The 17,121-nt window shown below is 37.5% G+C and overlaps 1 protein-coding gene across 7 annotated transcripts in view; it reads left to right on the plus strand.

Annotated features, from left to right (window-relative positions):
* RBM33 (RNA binding motif protein 33) overlaps positions 1-17,121 on the plus strand; it is a 105,703-nt gene that overhangs the window by 18,747 nt on the left and 69,835 nt on the right. For all 7 annotated transcript variants that reach the window (XM_055710209.1, XM_055710213.1, XM_055710212.1 and 4 more), the window contains exons 5-8: positions 1,416-1,716; positions 2,805-2,915; positions 9,303-9,474; positions 16,008-16,216. In XM_055710209.1, the coding sequence (XP_055566184.1) occupies positions 1,416-1,716; positions 2,805-2,915; positions 9,303-9,474; positions 16,008-16,216 (793 nt within the window). The remainder of the gene's footprint in view (positions 1-1,415; positions 1,717-2,804; positions 2,916-9,302; positions 9,475-16,007; positions 16,217-17,121) is intronic.

The raw sequence follows: 17,121 nt of genomic DNA on the forward strand, positions 1-17,121 counted from the left end.
ATGTCATCTAAAGGGTTAGGAATATATATACATGTGTTACATACTTTATATTTATACATACATACACACACACACACACATATATATATATAAAAAATATATGTATATTTTGCTCCGAGATCTCCTTTTTGTCCTTGGCTGGAATTCAGATAAGGAGTCCTGTCCCTGTGTTGGGGTCATGAGGGTGTGGTGAAGAACCTTGGGCCGTCACTTGTACAACTATTGTCTGCTGTTTTCCTCCCTGCAGGAGTGAGGGTTGGACTGTTCCCCCCAAAATGGGGAATACCAGTTCAGTCCTTGCTGTTTGTTCTCTGCATTTCCTCCTTGTGAGGCCTGGGCAGCAGGGATGACTATGAGGCAGCACGAGTGATGAGAAAATATCTGAAGTGTGATAATACTGTGCTCGGTGGAAGCAGGTTTCTGTAGACAAGTCTTGCAATTTTAGCAGTTCTGTTGCCACAAAATGAGAGCCTTGCTCCACTCCTTTCCCCTTTCCCTTTTACTTCCATTCAAACTCATTTATGCCTCTATAGTTGGGAGGATAATGACAACTCTGCATGTCTTCATTTTCATGTCAAATCTTCTCCGTCCTGTAGATGCAAATAGCTCAAAGCTGCCTGGATCTTGTTCCCTCAATCTTAGGAAAATACTGAATAACAGGAATGTAATTAAAAAAAATAAAAAATCTTTGGTTTCCTTGTACCTGGAGCTCTGAAATCAAGAAGAGCTTTCCCCCCCTACTTTTCTAACTCGTCCGCAGTTGGTTAGTTGCTCTTTTATGTGTTGATGGCACTAGCTATTGTAAACAGTAAATTGAGTTTTACTTTCGCTCCAGATTATAAACTTGCCAGTTTTTGTATTGATTGGGATTTTTTTCCCAGTGTCTGTGCCAGTGCTGTTACTAAATTAGAGTAAGTCTTAGCCATTTGAATGACAATTCTTGACTATATATTTTATGTTATTTTAAGCAGAACATTAAAGCTGTCATAATATAATAATGTAAGTTTGAATTCAGGATAATCAAGAAAGAACAATATTAATACAGTTAATAAATAATTTACTAGCATATTCTGAAAGATTGCAAAAACAGATGCAGTTGTAATTTTGTGTATTTTTTTGTTAGTCCTGGAATTAAAATTGATTCCAGTCTGCTTTGGTTACCAAGCAGGACTTTTGCCAGTTTGACCTGCTAAACCATCTGGTTGGTTTGATTCCCCTGGTCAAATAGCCTGCAGCCAGTGATAAGCTGCAGTACAATATGCATTATGAAAATATGGCATGGAGTCAAATAGCGTATGAGGTATAATTTTGTCCACAACTTACAGAATTTGTGTTTGGCTTTGTTTTGCTAAATCTTTGTGAGTAGTTGACTGTTATGCTTCAACCTCTGAATTTTTACTGGCCCTGTACCACAGTTCTCAAGGTGTCACAGTTAGCCTCAATGCTACATCTGGCATGCTTACATCATATGAACTCTCAGAGACCATCAACGATCCATCAATAGAACATGAGTCTGAATATGACCAAGGAGAAGATGAAATTGTTTATGACAAATCTGAAGCACCTGAAATATATGCTTCAGAGTATGCAGAGGAAGGACATTATGAAGGCAATGATCCTGAACTGACAGAAGATCAAATAGAATATGGGGAAGAGCCTGGAGAAGAAGATGAAGTGCTAGACCTCGAAATCAATGAACCACTAGATGAATTTCCAGTGAGTTTCTTTCTATTGTATCTTCAAAGATAACATTGCTTCATGTGCATAGGGTTTTTAGACTGATTTGAAATCTGTTTACCTCCCTAGGGAGGAGGGGAAATTAGACCTATTATCACTGTCTGCCAGTTTCTTTATCTAGGCTGTAACAAAGTTTGTGTTGACAGCTTGTTTGGCGGTAGGTAATGCTCCTTTGTCATGCTGGAAGGCAGTTGGAATCATGACCTTGAGGATTGTATCCTTAAGGAAGAAAACAGCTTTGTGTGGTGGAGATACACTGCCAATTGTTAGAAGTACTTAATGCAAAAGCTTTTATCCAGGCTTTAGACAAGATCTGATAAAGTCCTTCGAAGGTGAAAAGATTATTGACCTGCTAAAGACATCTTTAAGGTGCTAATATCCCACAGTGATTGATGTCCTGCTTGTTCATCCTTTTTGTAACTGAGAACTGTCTAAACCTGAATAAAGAGATTGGAGGTTAATTCAGAAAATGTCACCTGCATAATTCAATGTAATTTAAGCAGTGTATTAGAGAACATGCACTGGCTTTAATTGCTAGTGAAATGATTTAATCATAATTAAAACCGTATGTGTTCAGTGAGGTTTTAAAATACAAGCAAGCTTACTTAAAGATTTTGCTTTATGCTCATAACTGTTCAGAATTGAACCCGTTCATATGTAAGCACTTGCAGAATGTTTTAAGAATGTTTATATTTTTGATGGGGTAAAATCTGTTGTTAATGTATGTGTGCTATAGATGTGTATTTGCTTCATGAATTTGTAATGAAAGGATATAGAAGTACAGAAGTAGATGAGGCAAACAGCGGTGGATGGGATTTTTATGATGATACCGGGATCTGAATAAAAATTGTTTTGGTTATGTATGTGATAATAATGGAATTAATGCATAGTTAAAAGTCCTGCTAATTATACCTTCTGTGATATGTCCCTTGTAGTTGACAATTCCGATAGATTCAATACTTTCTTTCCAGTTCCGGAAACAGTGCATACAGACCCCATCTCTTAAGGGGCTTGTGATTCTGTAAAGTTGGCCTACGTCTTTTCACTGTCCTGTATTACTGCCCTAGGATGAAGATTACATGCAGTCATATAATGAGCAAGCAATGGAAGAACAAGAAGAATATACAGCTGATGAGGAGCTGGAAGAATCCCAACAAATGACAAATGAATCAGAAGAGGTATGTTGTGGATTTAATGGAAACTTAAAATAACTACTTATTTCAGAATTTGAATTTGTAGAATTGTCCATATTGCTGGGTAAGAACTGATGCAACTTTGTCAACGTTGAATTATTGGTGGTATTACCCTTTGTACAAGATGGAATTGTGATGGCATCTATATTGTCAAATATATCAGATCCCCTCCCCCCTTGGGATGAAAATCATAAGGGAGAGCTCAGAATGTCCATATTTAATCTTAGCTTCAGCACTAGAAACTTCAGGGGCCCTTTTGGGTAGGAGAATGATAGTAATACTGCATGCTGTCTGCTAAATCTCTTAACAGCTTGTGGTTCCTCGCTTTCCAGATGGGTAATCTGCTGTTGTTGGGTGTGTAGATACATTCTTTGAGGAGGAGTGTGAGCGTGGAAGGTTATCTGTGTTAGAAAGGGATTGTCAGATTGTTTGTTGTTTTGAAAGAAGTTGTGTTGGGATTGAAGTTTCTGTGAAGTTTATCTTAGTTCTTTGCTTAAGAAAAAGGATGAGTTCCTTCATTTGCAAGAAGAAAGCTTATGCCAAAAATCTGTCAAGTGTATGTTCAGTGGTTATAGCCTGGAACAGTGGTATCATACCTGTTATTAATTTGCAGCAAGTTTTTGATGTGGGATTTTTTCCTTTCCCCACCAGGAATCTTCTTTAATATTACTTTTATTCCAGTTCTTAATTAAATAGGATTGAATGGATTACCTGCTGAGAAGTGTAGTTGGAATGTGTTCCCTCTTTGGAGCTTTAACTCATCAGGAAATTAATTCCTCAAAGACGTAGCAGTGTTATTCTGTGAAGTTCTAACAAATAGGTGTGCTATGATACTGTAGTTGTATCAAACTTACTATAAAAAAACAACATTCTTTGGTAGGTGGAGAGATACATCGAAAGGGGCCACCTGCTTTATTCAGTCTTGGATATTGCAAGCATGGTATCTTACACCAAATATACCTTAACATAGTTAATTTCCTACTACCTTAGTATCACATCTACCCTTTCAAAGAACTGTGAAACACTTAAACACATTTTATACATCCACTGCATTATACACACTTTCCTTCCAGTGTTTTAAAAGCAGACTGATGCATTTGTGCTATCTGCAGCCACAGTCTGTGTGAGATGATGAAAGCACTGCACATCATGTAAAATTTAAGTACATAGCTGGGATTCACTGTCAAACTCAACTGCTTTAAGAAAGCACAGCTTCATTCGTAGAGTATGAACCAGTGAGAATTCTGTAATAATCACATTGTCTAAATTTGTCCAATTCAGGATTAAATTCCTTTCAAAAGATAACATTAATGAAAGTTGTTAATTGATTTTCTTAATGGAGCTTTTAGGTAAGTTCATCATGTAACTTCAATGTTTTGGGCACATCTTTATCTACATTCTGGCTTTATTCTGATGGCTTGCAGATTGCTACAGGTTTCTTGTTTCCAAAACAGTACCATTTTTTATTCCTTTATTATTTCTTCTGTAATTTTTTTACATTTCTCAGCAGGCTCACAATTGCACTCTCCAAATGAGAATACCACCGAGAGAGAACCTTTGTAGAATATGCAGTTTGATTTATTACGTGGTTAGATGCATGCCTCTAGCTCTGAAGAGTTTTGTTCTTTATTAAAGTGTTACATAACAGCACTTCTCCTTAAATCTCATAATATTCACTGCTTGTAAACAAGGGTAGTTGGCATTCTGCTGTAGAAAATGCAGCACAAGAATGGAGCTGTAATAGATGTGGTACAAATAAATGGCATTGTTATTTCTTGATTGAAATTTGGCATCTGAATAACTTAAGAGCAAGCTGATAAAGATGTTCAGTAGTGTTGTATTTTAAGCAGTTTCTACTAAAACCAAATAAAGCATTTCAGATCGCATGAAGAAATTTTGTAAACCAAGAGAAAAGCTTGGTTTTTCTTGTAATTTTGTAAACCAAGAGAAAAGCTGGGGAATTGAAACATGATGGGGGAAACTGGTGAATAAGGGAAGTGAGACACCTGTTAAGAGTAGCACTCAGGTGTGGGGAAGAGGCAGGAAAAGTTTGTGTTTTTTGCTAGATCAAATTCAAGGCATACTTTTTCACTTGGTATTTGATGTGAAACAGTGCTTAGAACTCAGATTTTGATTAAATAACAGTTTGTGGAGCTTCTTTGAGAAATACAGCAATGCTTCAGAAAATATTTTTGCCTTGCTGAGGTACAAAGCAAAACTCAATACCCAGAAGTTTCAGCAGCAAATGGGTGTGGTAGAACTGTCAGTTACATGAGTTTTTATGTCCTAAATATTTTTAGAGGAATAATACCACTAATTATTTCTGCTAACTCATAAAACATGTAACCTACTGAAATGAGAATTCATAATTTCTTTGTTTTATATTGGAACTAATCTCCTGTGAAGTCTGGTAGAGGGTTTCTCATTGCATAAATGTAAACCATGTCTTGGGTTATGGTGATAAAAAATGATGAGGACTTTAATCAAGGAAACATTTAATGAAGTGATGCATACTGCTTTTCTTTTGATGGAATACAGACTTGGAACAAAAAAAAAAGCCCATTGTGTTTGTCTGAATTGTTCTGTGTTTTAGCTAAAACTTAAGCATTTTAGTTCTTTTGTTCAAGTTTGAAAGTGCTGTCTGTCGCCCTGGAGGAAAATGATAAAGAATGCAAATCAAAACAGCCAAGTTTTAAACATATTTAGAATCTCTTAGATTTGTTTCCCACCACCAGCCCCCCTCGGCCCCCCATTTTTCATCTGCGAAGTGGATATGCCCGTGGAATAGGTGTGACAACCTCTTACCTGTGTTTTGTTATTTTTTGGTCCCTTAGGGTTGAGTAAATACTGCTGCTTCAGTGTCAGGCTCTGGTCAAAGCCTCCATTGCTTATTTTCTAGCTTGTTAGTAAAAGTTTTTTGTTTCATCTTCATAATGTTTCACATGGAAATAACCTGGTTTAGCCTTTATGATTACCTGTTCTGTACATTTTAGCAATCTCTGACACAAAGTTCTCCAGACCACCTGACAGTCCCATGTTTAGGAGGATCTGTGTGAAGATCAGCATTTGTCATGCTGACTAATGTGTGCAGTTTTCCTTGGGCTATGTCTGTTATCAGTCCTGCAACTGCCTGGTAAGCGATTTGGGGCAGGAGCGCTCACTTTTTCCACAGCAGATCATAAACCAGCATGGGGAGTTCTGGTCAGTGGCAGGGATTTATGGCATAATTATTTAATGAGGATGGCAGAAAAAGCTAACCTTGTGATAGAAGAAAGGTCATTATTTTTCTTTGTAAGGAAGGGTCAGCAAAGCTCTCTGGTGGCTTTGTGCAAGGTGTCATAATAGGAAATGTTAAGCTCCCTTTGAGGAGAGCTGCTAAGAAGCCTTGACTGGCTAGTCCAGTCAGGTGACCTCAGGTGGCTGTTCAGGGGTTGTTTATGTATATGCAGAGATATTCACGATTAGCAAGTATCAAACAGAATCCTCTAAGTACTAGTATGTGTTAATTCGGTGTCTGTACTTGTGGTTTTTTCCTGTGTAAATTTAGTCTTCTGGACCATGGAATCCATTCATATATTGTCATCTTGGCAAAACAACTCATTCTGCGAGGCTGGGAGTTGGAAAAGATGATCTACATAAGTCTTGCGTGCTACAGCTATTGAACAAATTGCGGGGGAAGAGTGTGCGCTCCTACACAGCTCAGATAACCTTTCCTGGAGCTATATGTAGAGAACATATGGTTGGCTGTCAGACATGTTTGTGTCTCCATTGCAACTAATATAAATCCCTCAATAATACGTGTAATCAGACTTGGACATGGGTCAGTTAGCATTCTCGAGCACTGCCTTTCCTTGGTGCCTGCCTTTTTATTAACTCCTTTGATATTTTTTTTTTTTTGTCTTTGATATTTAATGCTTGTAAGGCAGTTGTTTAATGGGTGGCATGAGTGTTATGCTGATGAATAAAGCGAGTTAGACCCAGAAGACTACAGAATTGGTGTAAGTGGCTAAGAATAGAATAGTGCTGGTCTTGGAAAAGTTTGAGGTTTTTTTTTTATTGTGCATTAAGAAGGTAATTGTCTTGGAGTCTGTTACTACTTACATTTTTGGGCTTTTTTTAGAATGGATATATTTTTTCCCCAGAATGAGTAATTATCAAAAGGCAACAGAATTTCCACAGGTATTTTCTGTAGCGTTTCATTAGAGTTGCAAAATTTTTCAGGACAATGCAGATTGTGTTGATCATTTTAATCCTGATTCTCCAGTCTGAGCCACACGTAGAGCCTTGCATGAATAAGTTTTGCACTCACAGGTTACGTGACTGAGACTAATCTTTGATGAATAAAAAATGGAATTCCAGTGTGGCTTTTAAGGGGCATGCACATAGAGAGTGGATGAGCCTGGTTTATGCTCTAAAGTAAAGGAGGAGGCTCGCTGAGTAAGAGATCATGTCTTGCAAAACAGGTGCTCCAGTTCTGGCTTCCAAATCTTGATCTTGAAGGCAAAGTTTTTAAAGATAGTCATTGAGACAATAAAATTATTTGGTTTGTGATACTTAAAAACATAGATTTGATAGAGATACTGCTACTCCTTTCGCTTTTGGGAGTTGCTCTTTTGAAAATAAAATGCTAAACCTGTCTTTCTTTCTTGTTTTTGTTTATATTAAATCACATTAGCATCTCCTTCCTTGCTAACATCCCTCCTCTCTTCCATGACTCTCATCTGCCTCTCCTCAGAGGTGCTTTGATTATACATGGATATGTTAATCAGACTAGTTGTGCTCAATTTGTATTTGCTTTTGAGGTTTGGATTTCTTTCAGTCTTCAAGGATATTATTTTTTTGCCTGATGTCCTGTCTTGGAGCTGTGTTTAGATGCATTTTTTGGTACAATAAAGTTATGTAAAACTAATGGCTTTTAAAAATATAGGCCTTAAAGCTTTTTGTAAACTTTGGCTGTTCTCCTAGCTGTGTCTTAAAGCATTGTTTTGAGTTAGGAAATGTAGTGCGTGAATGTTTGCCTGGAATGGATAAAACACATTTTGAGGTAAGGAGATGATAAGATGAAAATAACTTGGCATCAGTAGTCCATTAAATTCCGGTAACTAAATATACAGATCACTTACCAGACCAAAGTTGGAGTAGCTTTAAGCTTGGGCTCCTATGGTGTGCTGTCTTTCAAAGTAGAAACTGTCTTGCCAGATCCTGTTTCTGATCTTGTTTCCCATGTTTCTTTTTGGATTTGGGTGGTGATGTGCTCCTGGCTAAGGAGATTTGCCATTAATTCTTTTTCTTGGTTTGTGACTTAGTATGTCTCCACCTGAGTGACACACTTGCTGTACCATTTTCGTATAAATTACTGCACCAATCTGGTTAATTAGACGGTTGTACCATTTTTTACACGTTATTTCATTCATTTTTTAACTGTCCTCAAGCATCATAAAAGTTACCATGTATATTTAGTGGCTTTGCAAAGAATTAAAATGCATGTGCAGGCTTTATGAAGTGAGCAAGTAGGCTTGTACAAGAAATAACCAAGTGCACAGTAATCAAATATTTTATGGAAAATAGTACTAAATTAGAATACTTCCAATTTTCAACTCTAGAAATCAAATATACATTGTGTAACATTCTGAACATGAATTTTATCACGCCAGCACAGGAAAATGGAATTGATTATTTATTTTTTTTTTATCTGAAGGAGAAGGATCCATTTCATTTGGGACATTGTTTCATCTAAATAAATTTTCTGTATTATAGACAGAACTGCAAAGTAAATGAGGACAAGGGAGTAGCATTCCAATATACAAATTTAGTATATGGAAATTTTATCCAAGCCTATTCTCCATTCTCTTTGCTAATTGCTGAATAAAAACTGCTAAGTATTCAAGGAGTAGAAAAAAAGACAAGTACAGTTAAACATACATAGAGGAATAAAATTGAGATATAAGGATATCTTTTTTTCTAGTGACATGCTACTGGCAGTTGTGAACAAACAAAACAAAAAATAAATGATTTAATGTTTGTATTACTTGAATCTAGTAGTCCCAGATGGTTTGCATCTTAGTCAATTCAGTGATAAAATGTTCTGTGTGCAAAAATAGCTACTAATCAGATGGTGGTTTAACTGGAGTTTCCATATTTCCTTAAATAATGCAGTGAACTAGGTTTTCTCAATAGATTTTGCTATATAATTTATATCTTTAGATTATAAAAAAATTCACCAAGCTCTTAAATGTTGTTAGGTATGAGAATAATAATAAAGCCAGCAAAATCTAAGGGACCTTTAAAGAAAGCTTTATCTTTTTCTGATGCTTGCTGATCACAAGAAAGTAGATTTTTCAGGTTATATGTCCTCTGTATTTTGTGATTCAGGCAGCTATTGAATCTCTGGAACTTCAAGAAGAAACAAAAGAAGAATCTGATGAAGAGGAGGATGATGATGAAGAGTCTGGACGATTACGTTTCAAAACTGAACGGAAAGAAGGAACGATAATTAGGCTCTCAGATGTGACAAGAGAAAGGAGAAACATTCCAGAAACTTTGGGTGAGGTTTTGTGGCAATGGACTGTTTTGAAGAGCTATACTAAAAGTAAAATTCAGGATTCACAAAACTTCTAGAGAAGAGTTTAATGGCAAAAGATAGAACAGTTGCCTTTAACTTAGACTGGCCTATATCCAAGTTATCTGAAGTCATATGTAGTCTGTTGTTGTATATGTAGTGTGTTGTCTTCTTCGCAATAATGTTTAAGCATATCATGTTTTGAAAAACAGCACAATGTTTGTTCATTGAGGCTTTTGTGGTGTCTTTAAAAGCTTTCTGTTTTCAAGCAGCAGCTATCTGATCTGTGCTTCACTAGTATTGTGGTGGCATATGTTTCAAAGAATTCCTTTCTTGCAGCTGCTCTGTTTTAGTCTAAATAAAATCCCATTGATTTATGGTTTTCAGAGTTAACTTCAAGACCCCTCATGTGCTCTGTTTACTCAATTACCTGATATTAGTGTGGTAGCTGCCCCACTGGCGATAACTATATTGGCTATGTGGTAATAATAATAATAATTAATAAAAAATGTAAAAGATGGTGTTAGGGAGATAGGCAGAAATTAAGTTTTGCCTTCAGAAAGCTATACTGTTCTCATAGTTTTGCTACTGTACCAAAATATCAATTCAAACTATGGAGAAAAAGCCCTGTCTTTTGAAGAGAATAAAGATACACGAGAGGGGCAAACTGGTAATGAAGGCAAATTGTCAGGTACTGTTGGCTAATTGTCAGATACCACTGAGAGAAGATGTATGTTTTGATGGTACTGCAATTTTTGCCAGGCTGTAGGGACTTGATAGTTTTAGGATGGGTGCCGTGCCGCATGAGCTCGGAAGCTGGGTGCTTCTGCTTTGTTTCCAGATGAGTCAATGTCTTTGGGACCAGGGCATTCTGGAATTAAGTTCCTAGAGCACATACCTGGATTGCCGGAATTTGTCATCATGAAATTCCCTTCTTACCTTAAAAGCCTAGCTTTGCAAAGGATGTTAGTTCTAAGGATTTTTTGCTTGAGTTCCATAGCCTACTAATTGTTTAATTTGCTTGCAAGGAATTTGGGCTTTTACTATGCCTGCAAAAATTGAGAAGCCTTAATTCTATTAGAGGTGTTTTGGCTAAGAGGGCTTGTTCATAGGTAGCAAGGAGACAGCTGCAGAGGCTGAACCAGACTTTCACAGTAGTATTCATACAGGCTATATTGTGCATGATTTTGAATCAAGATCTTTTTTTATCTGTTGTTCCTGTTTAGCAAATAGCTCTTTTTGCAATTTCAGGCAAAGTGTGTATTAAGGGCCTTTATTCAGCATTGTTTGAGTAATTAGGAATTGATTCTAATTAGAATAAGACTGAAGGGAACCCTGAGAGACAGAGTAGTGTATATCTTTTATGTATCTTATTTATATGAAAGGTGCTGGTGCCTTTACAAAACAAAATGATTTAAAAACAAGGGTACACTGGAATAGCTAAATCTCTGTACATAATTGCAAGATAAATGACAGCTGCACACATTTTCGCATATTTCTGGTTTTACTCTACAATTTAATGTAGAGGTGTGACCAGACAATGAGAAAACCTATAGTGGATCTTGATTGTTAAAGAATTAGAATTATTTTAAAGTGTAATTTTAAGAGATTTGGGGATGTAGCTCTGAGATACAAGGAAAAGGTGATGCAAATATGGATGAATCTATAAAATAAAGATGTTTTTTTGAAACTGTTCTTTAGCAAAAATAGTCTTTCTGTTGTGAAATGTTTTTTATTCATACTAGTTTTTCATGTTAATTTGCTGACAAAGAGACCAGATGATTGACCATGTGATGAAAAGTTAAACAGCAAAAAATAGGTGTTTGCATATAAGTATCTGCTTGCTTTTGAGATTATAAAGCAGATTTTTGCAGATGCTACTGTTTAAAAATGAAACTTCTTTACAGAGCTACATCTCCTTACTTTAAAATCTGAACATAGTTGAGAAAACACTTAAAGAGGAATTAACATTTCAGTTGAAGTTACAAACGTAATTTCCATCCTGTCACATTTTGGTGACCTTTTGTGACAGCTTGTCTCTATTGGAGGAGTGCATTCTTACTTGCTGATTAAAGATGTCATTTGAAACCATTTTATTACCAGCAATAGTGAAATTAATCTTGACACTTGGAGACACTAGAAAAATAATTGCTGATTCACTGCATTAACTGTGTGTGTGAGAACTGTACAGTCAAGATGAGAATTAAGTGTGTGCTGGTAAAAAAAAAAAAAAAAAAAAAAAGGGTAAAAAATACAGAGTGTTCATATGAATGTACCAGAGATCTTTCCTAAAATTTCTTTATCCAAGATAATGTAAGTAGTGGGTTTGAAAAGTTTAAAAGAGAGTTGTTGTAGGACAACTATGCACTTGATTTCTGGAGATGCCGAGTTTGTTATCTTTGATGAGAAAATACAACTTCTTTCGGTGCATGTAGTTGAAGTCTTGCCAGAGTGGGAATTGTCATTATGCTCTGGATTTAGTTACCCATTAAGGAATGTGAAGAAGAAAAATGGCTTTGTTTAGCATCACTGAAGTATTCCCTCTGTACCCAATTTAAAATACAAAACTCTATGCTTATGCAGAGCCGTTTGCAAAGTAGTAATAGAGGTAATTGTATGTAGTAGTACTTTTTGTTATTTCCTGCTTAACTGCCTTATGTTCACTCTGACAACTAGTGGCTGAGATTTCTGGCAAGACTAGGAAATTAAAATGAGTGGTTTCACCATTGTCCTGTTGCACTGTGTGCAGAAGCACATGGAGTGTTACCAGGTTGCAAGTCTGGATGATGGGGAGAAAAAAGTCAAAGATGATATGTATGGAATCTAAATTTAGAGAGCTAGTATATGTAAATGCATATGTATATGTTTTTTTATAGCAGTTCTGCAGTGTGGTTTATGTTGTAAATTTCAGCATTATCCAGGATAATAGGGATTCTGGACTTCTCAGACCTGGGGATTTGAAATGCTGTTAGTCTCAGGGAGCAACCCAAGGCAGATGCAGCTGCAGAGACCTGTGCTTAGGGTTGGTGTAGGGAGGAGCCAGCGGTACATCGCTGTAGCAGCTGACACCCACTGTCTAGGGGACATGGCAACATCCAGCCTGGCTCAGTGTTTTGGTCAGACCAGCGCACATAAGCATTTAGCCAGGGAGAAGCAGTGGGCCTTTTCATGTGAATACCTGCCTGTGCTTTGGAAGAGTCTGGGGAGGGAGAGGATCTCTTATCCATCTGTTTACCACCTTTTCTCTAGTTAGCAGTCTGATCTTGCTTTCAGGGAATACAGGGACTATTTTCCTTGCTCCCCTCCCTGCAAAACCATCTTCCCCATTATTGCCTCTCCTTGATCTCTGTATATGTGGCACAATGCTCTCAAGTTCATTAAACAGCCTACCCTAATAATTGAGCTGACTGTATATTTTGCTGCATGGTGACTGATAGCAGTATGAAACACTTGAGGTATTAATGAGTGTGGTTCACTGCAGGAGTCTTCACTTTTGCAGTCTGTCTTTAAGGCTCTGAACCTACAATTTTGTGTGTAAGCAAAATTCTTCACAGGTGGGACACTTGCTTTCGGTGGCATGTGAGGGAAGTATGCTTGATGTTAATGTGAACTTTAAAAAATTTTTAAAACCAACTGGTTATATTGCATTTCTGTGTTTATAGATATGGTCTGAATGCAATGATGCTTGCTGCAGTGAGTGCACCGGGACTTTTGTTTTGGTCAGGTGGTTTTTTTTTCCCCATTAGACACATTTTCACTTTTCTGGCTGAAAAACTGAATACCTGGACTGTGCCTATAAGGACACAGCCTTTAAAATTTGAGAACCTTTCTGTAAGGTGAGTAGGAAAACAATTCATTAGTTTCATTTTAAAGAGGGTGAAAATTACCTGCACATTGAAGATAATCAGGATTGACTTTGACCTTAATGCTGTCGTCCCTTCCCTGAGCTTAATCAGTGCAGCCCTCTGAAGTAAATTTCTTTGGAGCAGCCAACTCATTCTTCTAAAGCTGTTTCTATTCAGTGTTCTTTGATACGTGCTCAAGAGGCTGAGAGACTCAGACATCATCTTGCCTTTTAGGAAGCCTAACTCTGTTCCCAGGTTCAAGAATTGCTTTCCTCACATGTGACTCCTAATCTGTTTAATAGGAAATTGCTTCTTATCATCTTGAATGAGTATCCATGGTAGGTACTTGTTGCAATGACTGAACTTTGCTTTCCAAACTGCCTTGCTGAGTTCAGGGTTGTAATGTGAAAAGTGACAGAAAAAAATTGCCCTGCCTGCCCTATTATTGGGGAAAAAAACCCTTTCCAACTAGCAGCATGCCCAGGATGCCCTGCAGGATTTGGATCCTCTCTGGTTAAAGGGAGGGGAGCTACTGCTTTGCAATGTAGTGGCACCATTTCTTCCCATAAGTAAACTATATGGGAGCTAGTGGTGTTTTTTCCCTGCAGACCAACTAAAAGCCCATGTTAGCCCTTCCACACTTGCAAGAAACTGAACTTGCTGCAGATGTGGACAGGAAGGAGGCTTGAAATCAGACCTTTCTTTTTCCTGTTACCAGTTTTTTCATCCCTGACAGCTAAGGAAGGATGAGGTGGTGGCTGTAATTGCATCTAATACTTCTGATTGCTTTGGACAGGTGTATACATTTGTCTTAGTTTTCCTCAGAAATCAACAGTATGCACATGTAATGCCATACTACAACTTGAGGGAGTGTGCTTCCTTGCCCTTTTCTAAGCATGCTGTAAGGTTTTCCTGATAAAGCCTGATCATCTTGGGCTCTGCTGATGTCTTAAGGCAGGTGCTAGGGCACATTTCATAAGAATATCTGGTGTGATTATAAATTAAGCTTTATGCCACTTAATTGTGGTGTCTGAGGGAAGCAAAAAGGAAATAGAGAAATTTGTCTCATCGCCAACATGCACAAATGAAATAAATTATATGGTGGATCCTGGGCTTTTAGGAGTCTGTCATGTTTGCTGTGTTCTTAGACAGCAATTTATAAACTTTTCTTTTGAAAATCAAAAAGCTCCTGCTTTGTGGAGGTGCTGGATACCTCTGGAAACTGGGACATGCAAAATTACAGTCTTTGCAGGTGGTTTTTGTAGCCCAGTAGGAACAACTGCTGTAGTGGGAATGTGTGGCACTCACCCTTTTCTGCCCTTTTGCAAATCCTCACCTTCAAAGAGTTATGAAGATGTTTAAGATGGTGGTTTAGGTAGCTTTGGTTATTCGACTTGCAATAAATTTTAATGGTTTTCTGACTGCTTTAGTTAATGTATTGATGGAGGCTCTAGAGTGATGTAGATACATTGTAGTAGTGTCTCAGCTGCTGGATGCAAACTGTTTTTATTTTGATCTTCAGATATAGCCACTATGTGTAGTATTAGCAAGTAAAACCATGTTGTCCTGAAAAGCAGCCCCTGTACCCGGTCTCCTTCAACAGTAAGAGCAGACTTTAAATGTAGAACTGGAATTCTTGCACTAATTTCCATTTATATGAATTCAAACAATATTTCTGTTTGCTGGGGTGTGTTCTTCTACAGTAGTTTGATTTTACCCTGTTAGTGACAGAAGTCAGTTTTATAGTGAGGAGGGATCTGATTGGTACATGGCAAAATCCTCAGTTGCATGTTTGGGTTCAAGTTTATCCCCTTTAAGTAACTGAAACCTGGTGAGTGGCACTGCTTGTACAGTCACAGTGTGTTTCCTGAAGTTTGTTGTAGACTTTCTTGGCATTTCCAAGTAATTTGATTATCTGGGCCTGTTACTGCATGGTTTTCTCAGTGTTACCAGATTGTCCCAGGCTTCAAGCAAATTTAGCAGTCTTGAGTACTATCTGTTCTGTGGTGTTAACCTGGGACGTGAGTTGCATGGATGTTATCAGTGGCCATGTATTTGGCTTGAGCTGTGCACAGATTTTGAAGTGTGCTCTCTCTTAAGTGGAAAGATCACTTGTAAAGTACAGCTGGTTCTTAAACCACGTACAATAGACTAAATATTAAGTAATTACATGCTGGAAAAAACATTTCAGTAACCAGTCCGTCCTTCTTTGGAATGGCCAGTGTGCAAAAGTCTGGCAGATAAAATCTGTTTATGTGGAAGACCCAACCTATCCTTTACTGTAAAGTTTACTGGGGTTTTCATTGTACTGCCTGACACATCTGCAGGTAAGTGAGATGTTGTTTAAGATAATGCAAATGTGAGGGGAGCCACAGCCACCTCTTGCAGCATAAGGCAAACTTCAATAGCTTTAAAAAAAACAACCACCAAACCTTTTTGTTCATGCTTGTTTCATTTACCTGCTGCTTTTTTACTGTGCAACAGACACAAGTACGTGTGCTTTTTCCTTTTAAAGATGTCTTTAATGAAATGTTAACATGCCACCTAAAGGAGATCAAAGTGCCTGCAAATTTTATGTTAGTTACAGGGGTGCTTGCTGTAGTTCTAGCGATGTTTTTTTCATTGTGTTTTTCACCTTTTCACCCCCTCCCCTTCATCTTTCTATTTTAACAGAACTTTCTGCAGAAGCCAAAGCAGCGTTACTTGAATTTGAAGAGAGGGAAAGGCAGCTTAAACAGGGACGGTATGGCTCAAGGAGAGGAGGACGAAGAGGAGGCTCGATTATGTGCCATGGAATGGGAGAACAAAGGAGAGACAATAATGATAGGGGAAGAATGAAGGATCACAGGCCTGCACTGCTGCCAAACCAGCCATCAACAATGGTACCTTTTAATCCTTAGTATTCTTTGCACATAACTTTCAGGAAATTATGGAGAAATGCATTCTAAATTGGAATATATATTCCAGTGTACACTTTTTGCTCTTTCAGGGCACTGTTGGCAGGATGGGCTTTATGTAATGTGATTGTGAAAGTATGTGCTTAGTCTTGTTACTGGCCTCAGGTTGAGGAATCTCAAGGCCTCCAAATGAAGAGTGAATTCAAAATTATACAACCCAATCAGGCTTACCTACTGGTTTGCATAGGATGAAAAAATTAATTCCTTTCAAAGTCCTCTACATGCAACATGGAAACATATTCAGTCCCACATTATTAACAGTAATTTAGTTTTAAAAAAAAACTGTAAAAATATTTCTAGGGTTTTGTAAACTAATATTTTTGCTGACGATTCTAAAAAAAAAGAGATAATCTATTTGTATACCTGCCATGCTACTATGGAGGCAAATAAAACCCTAGGGAGCTAATCACCACTAGATAAATTGGTGTCTTGGGGGTTTTAATTGAAATTTAGCTTTGTTAGGCTTCCCCCCACCTCCCTGTGCTTTATATCACAATCTAAAAGGTGTTGCTTTTTCCATCCAAAAAAGAACCCCGGCAAGTATATGATCAAGGTAGCCCACACTTACTTAACTGCCATGAAATATATTGGAAGCTGAGATTGTAGAACAAAGCCTGTCTATGTCTTCACAGGACAAGGTCATCTGTATTAAACAAAGGGGATTTTTTCCAACAGCAGTTAACTCTAGGTGCTGATCACTAGCAAGAATCGGTGGATATCTCAGCGATTGAGAGCCCTGCAGTAGAATGCTTTGTGCTTTTAAAACAGTGAAGGTGGAATACTTTTTTTCTGTATTGCTGCAGTCTTTGCTAGTTGAGTTGATCTTAAAT

The sequence above is a fragment of the Falco cherrug genome, chromosome 4, assembly GCF_023634085.1.
Source record: "Falco cherrug isolate bFalChe1 chromosome 4, bFalChe1.pri, whole genome shotgun sequence".
Classification (NCBI taxonomy): Eukaryota; Metazoa; Chordata; class Aves; order Falconiformes; family Falconidae; genus Falco; species Falco cherrug.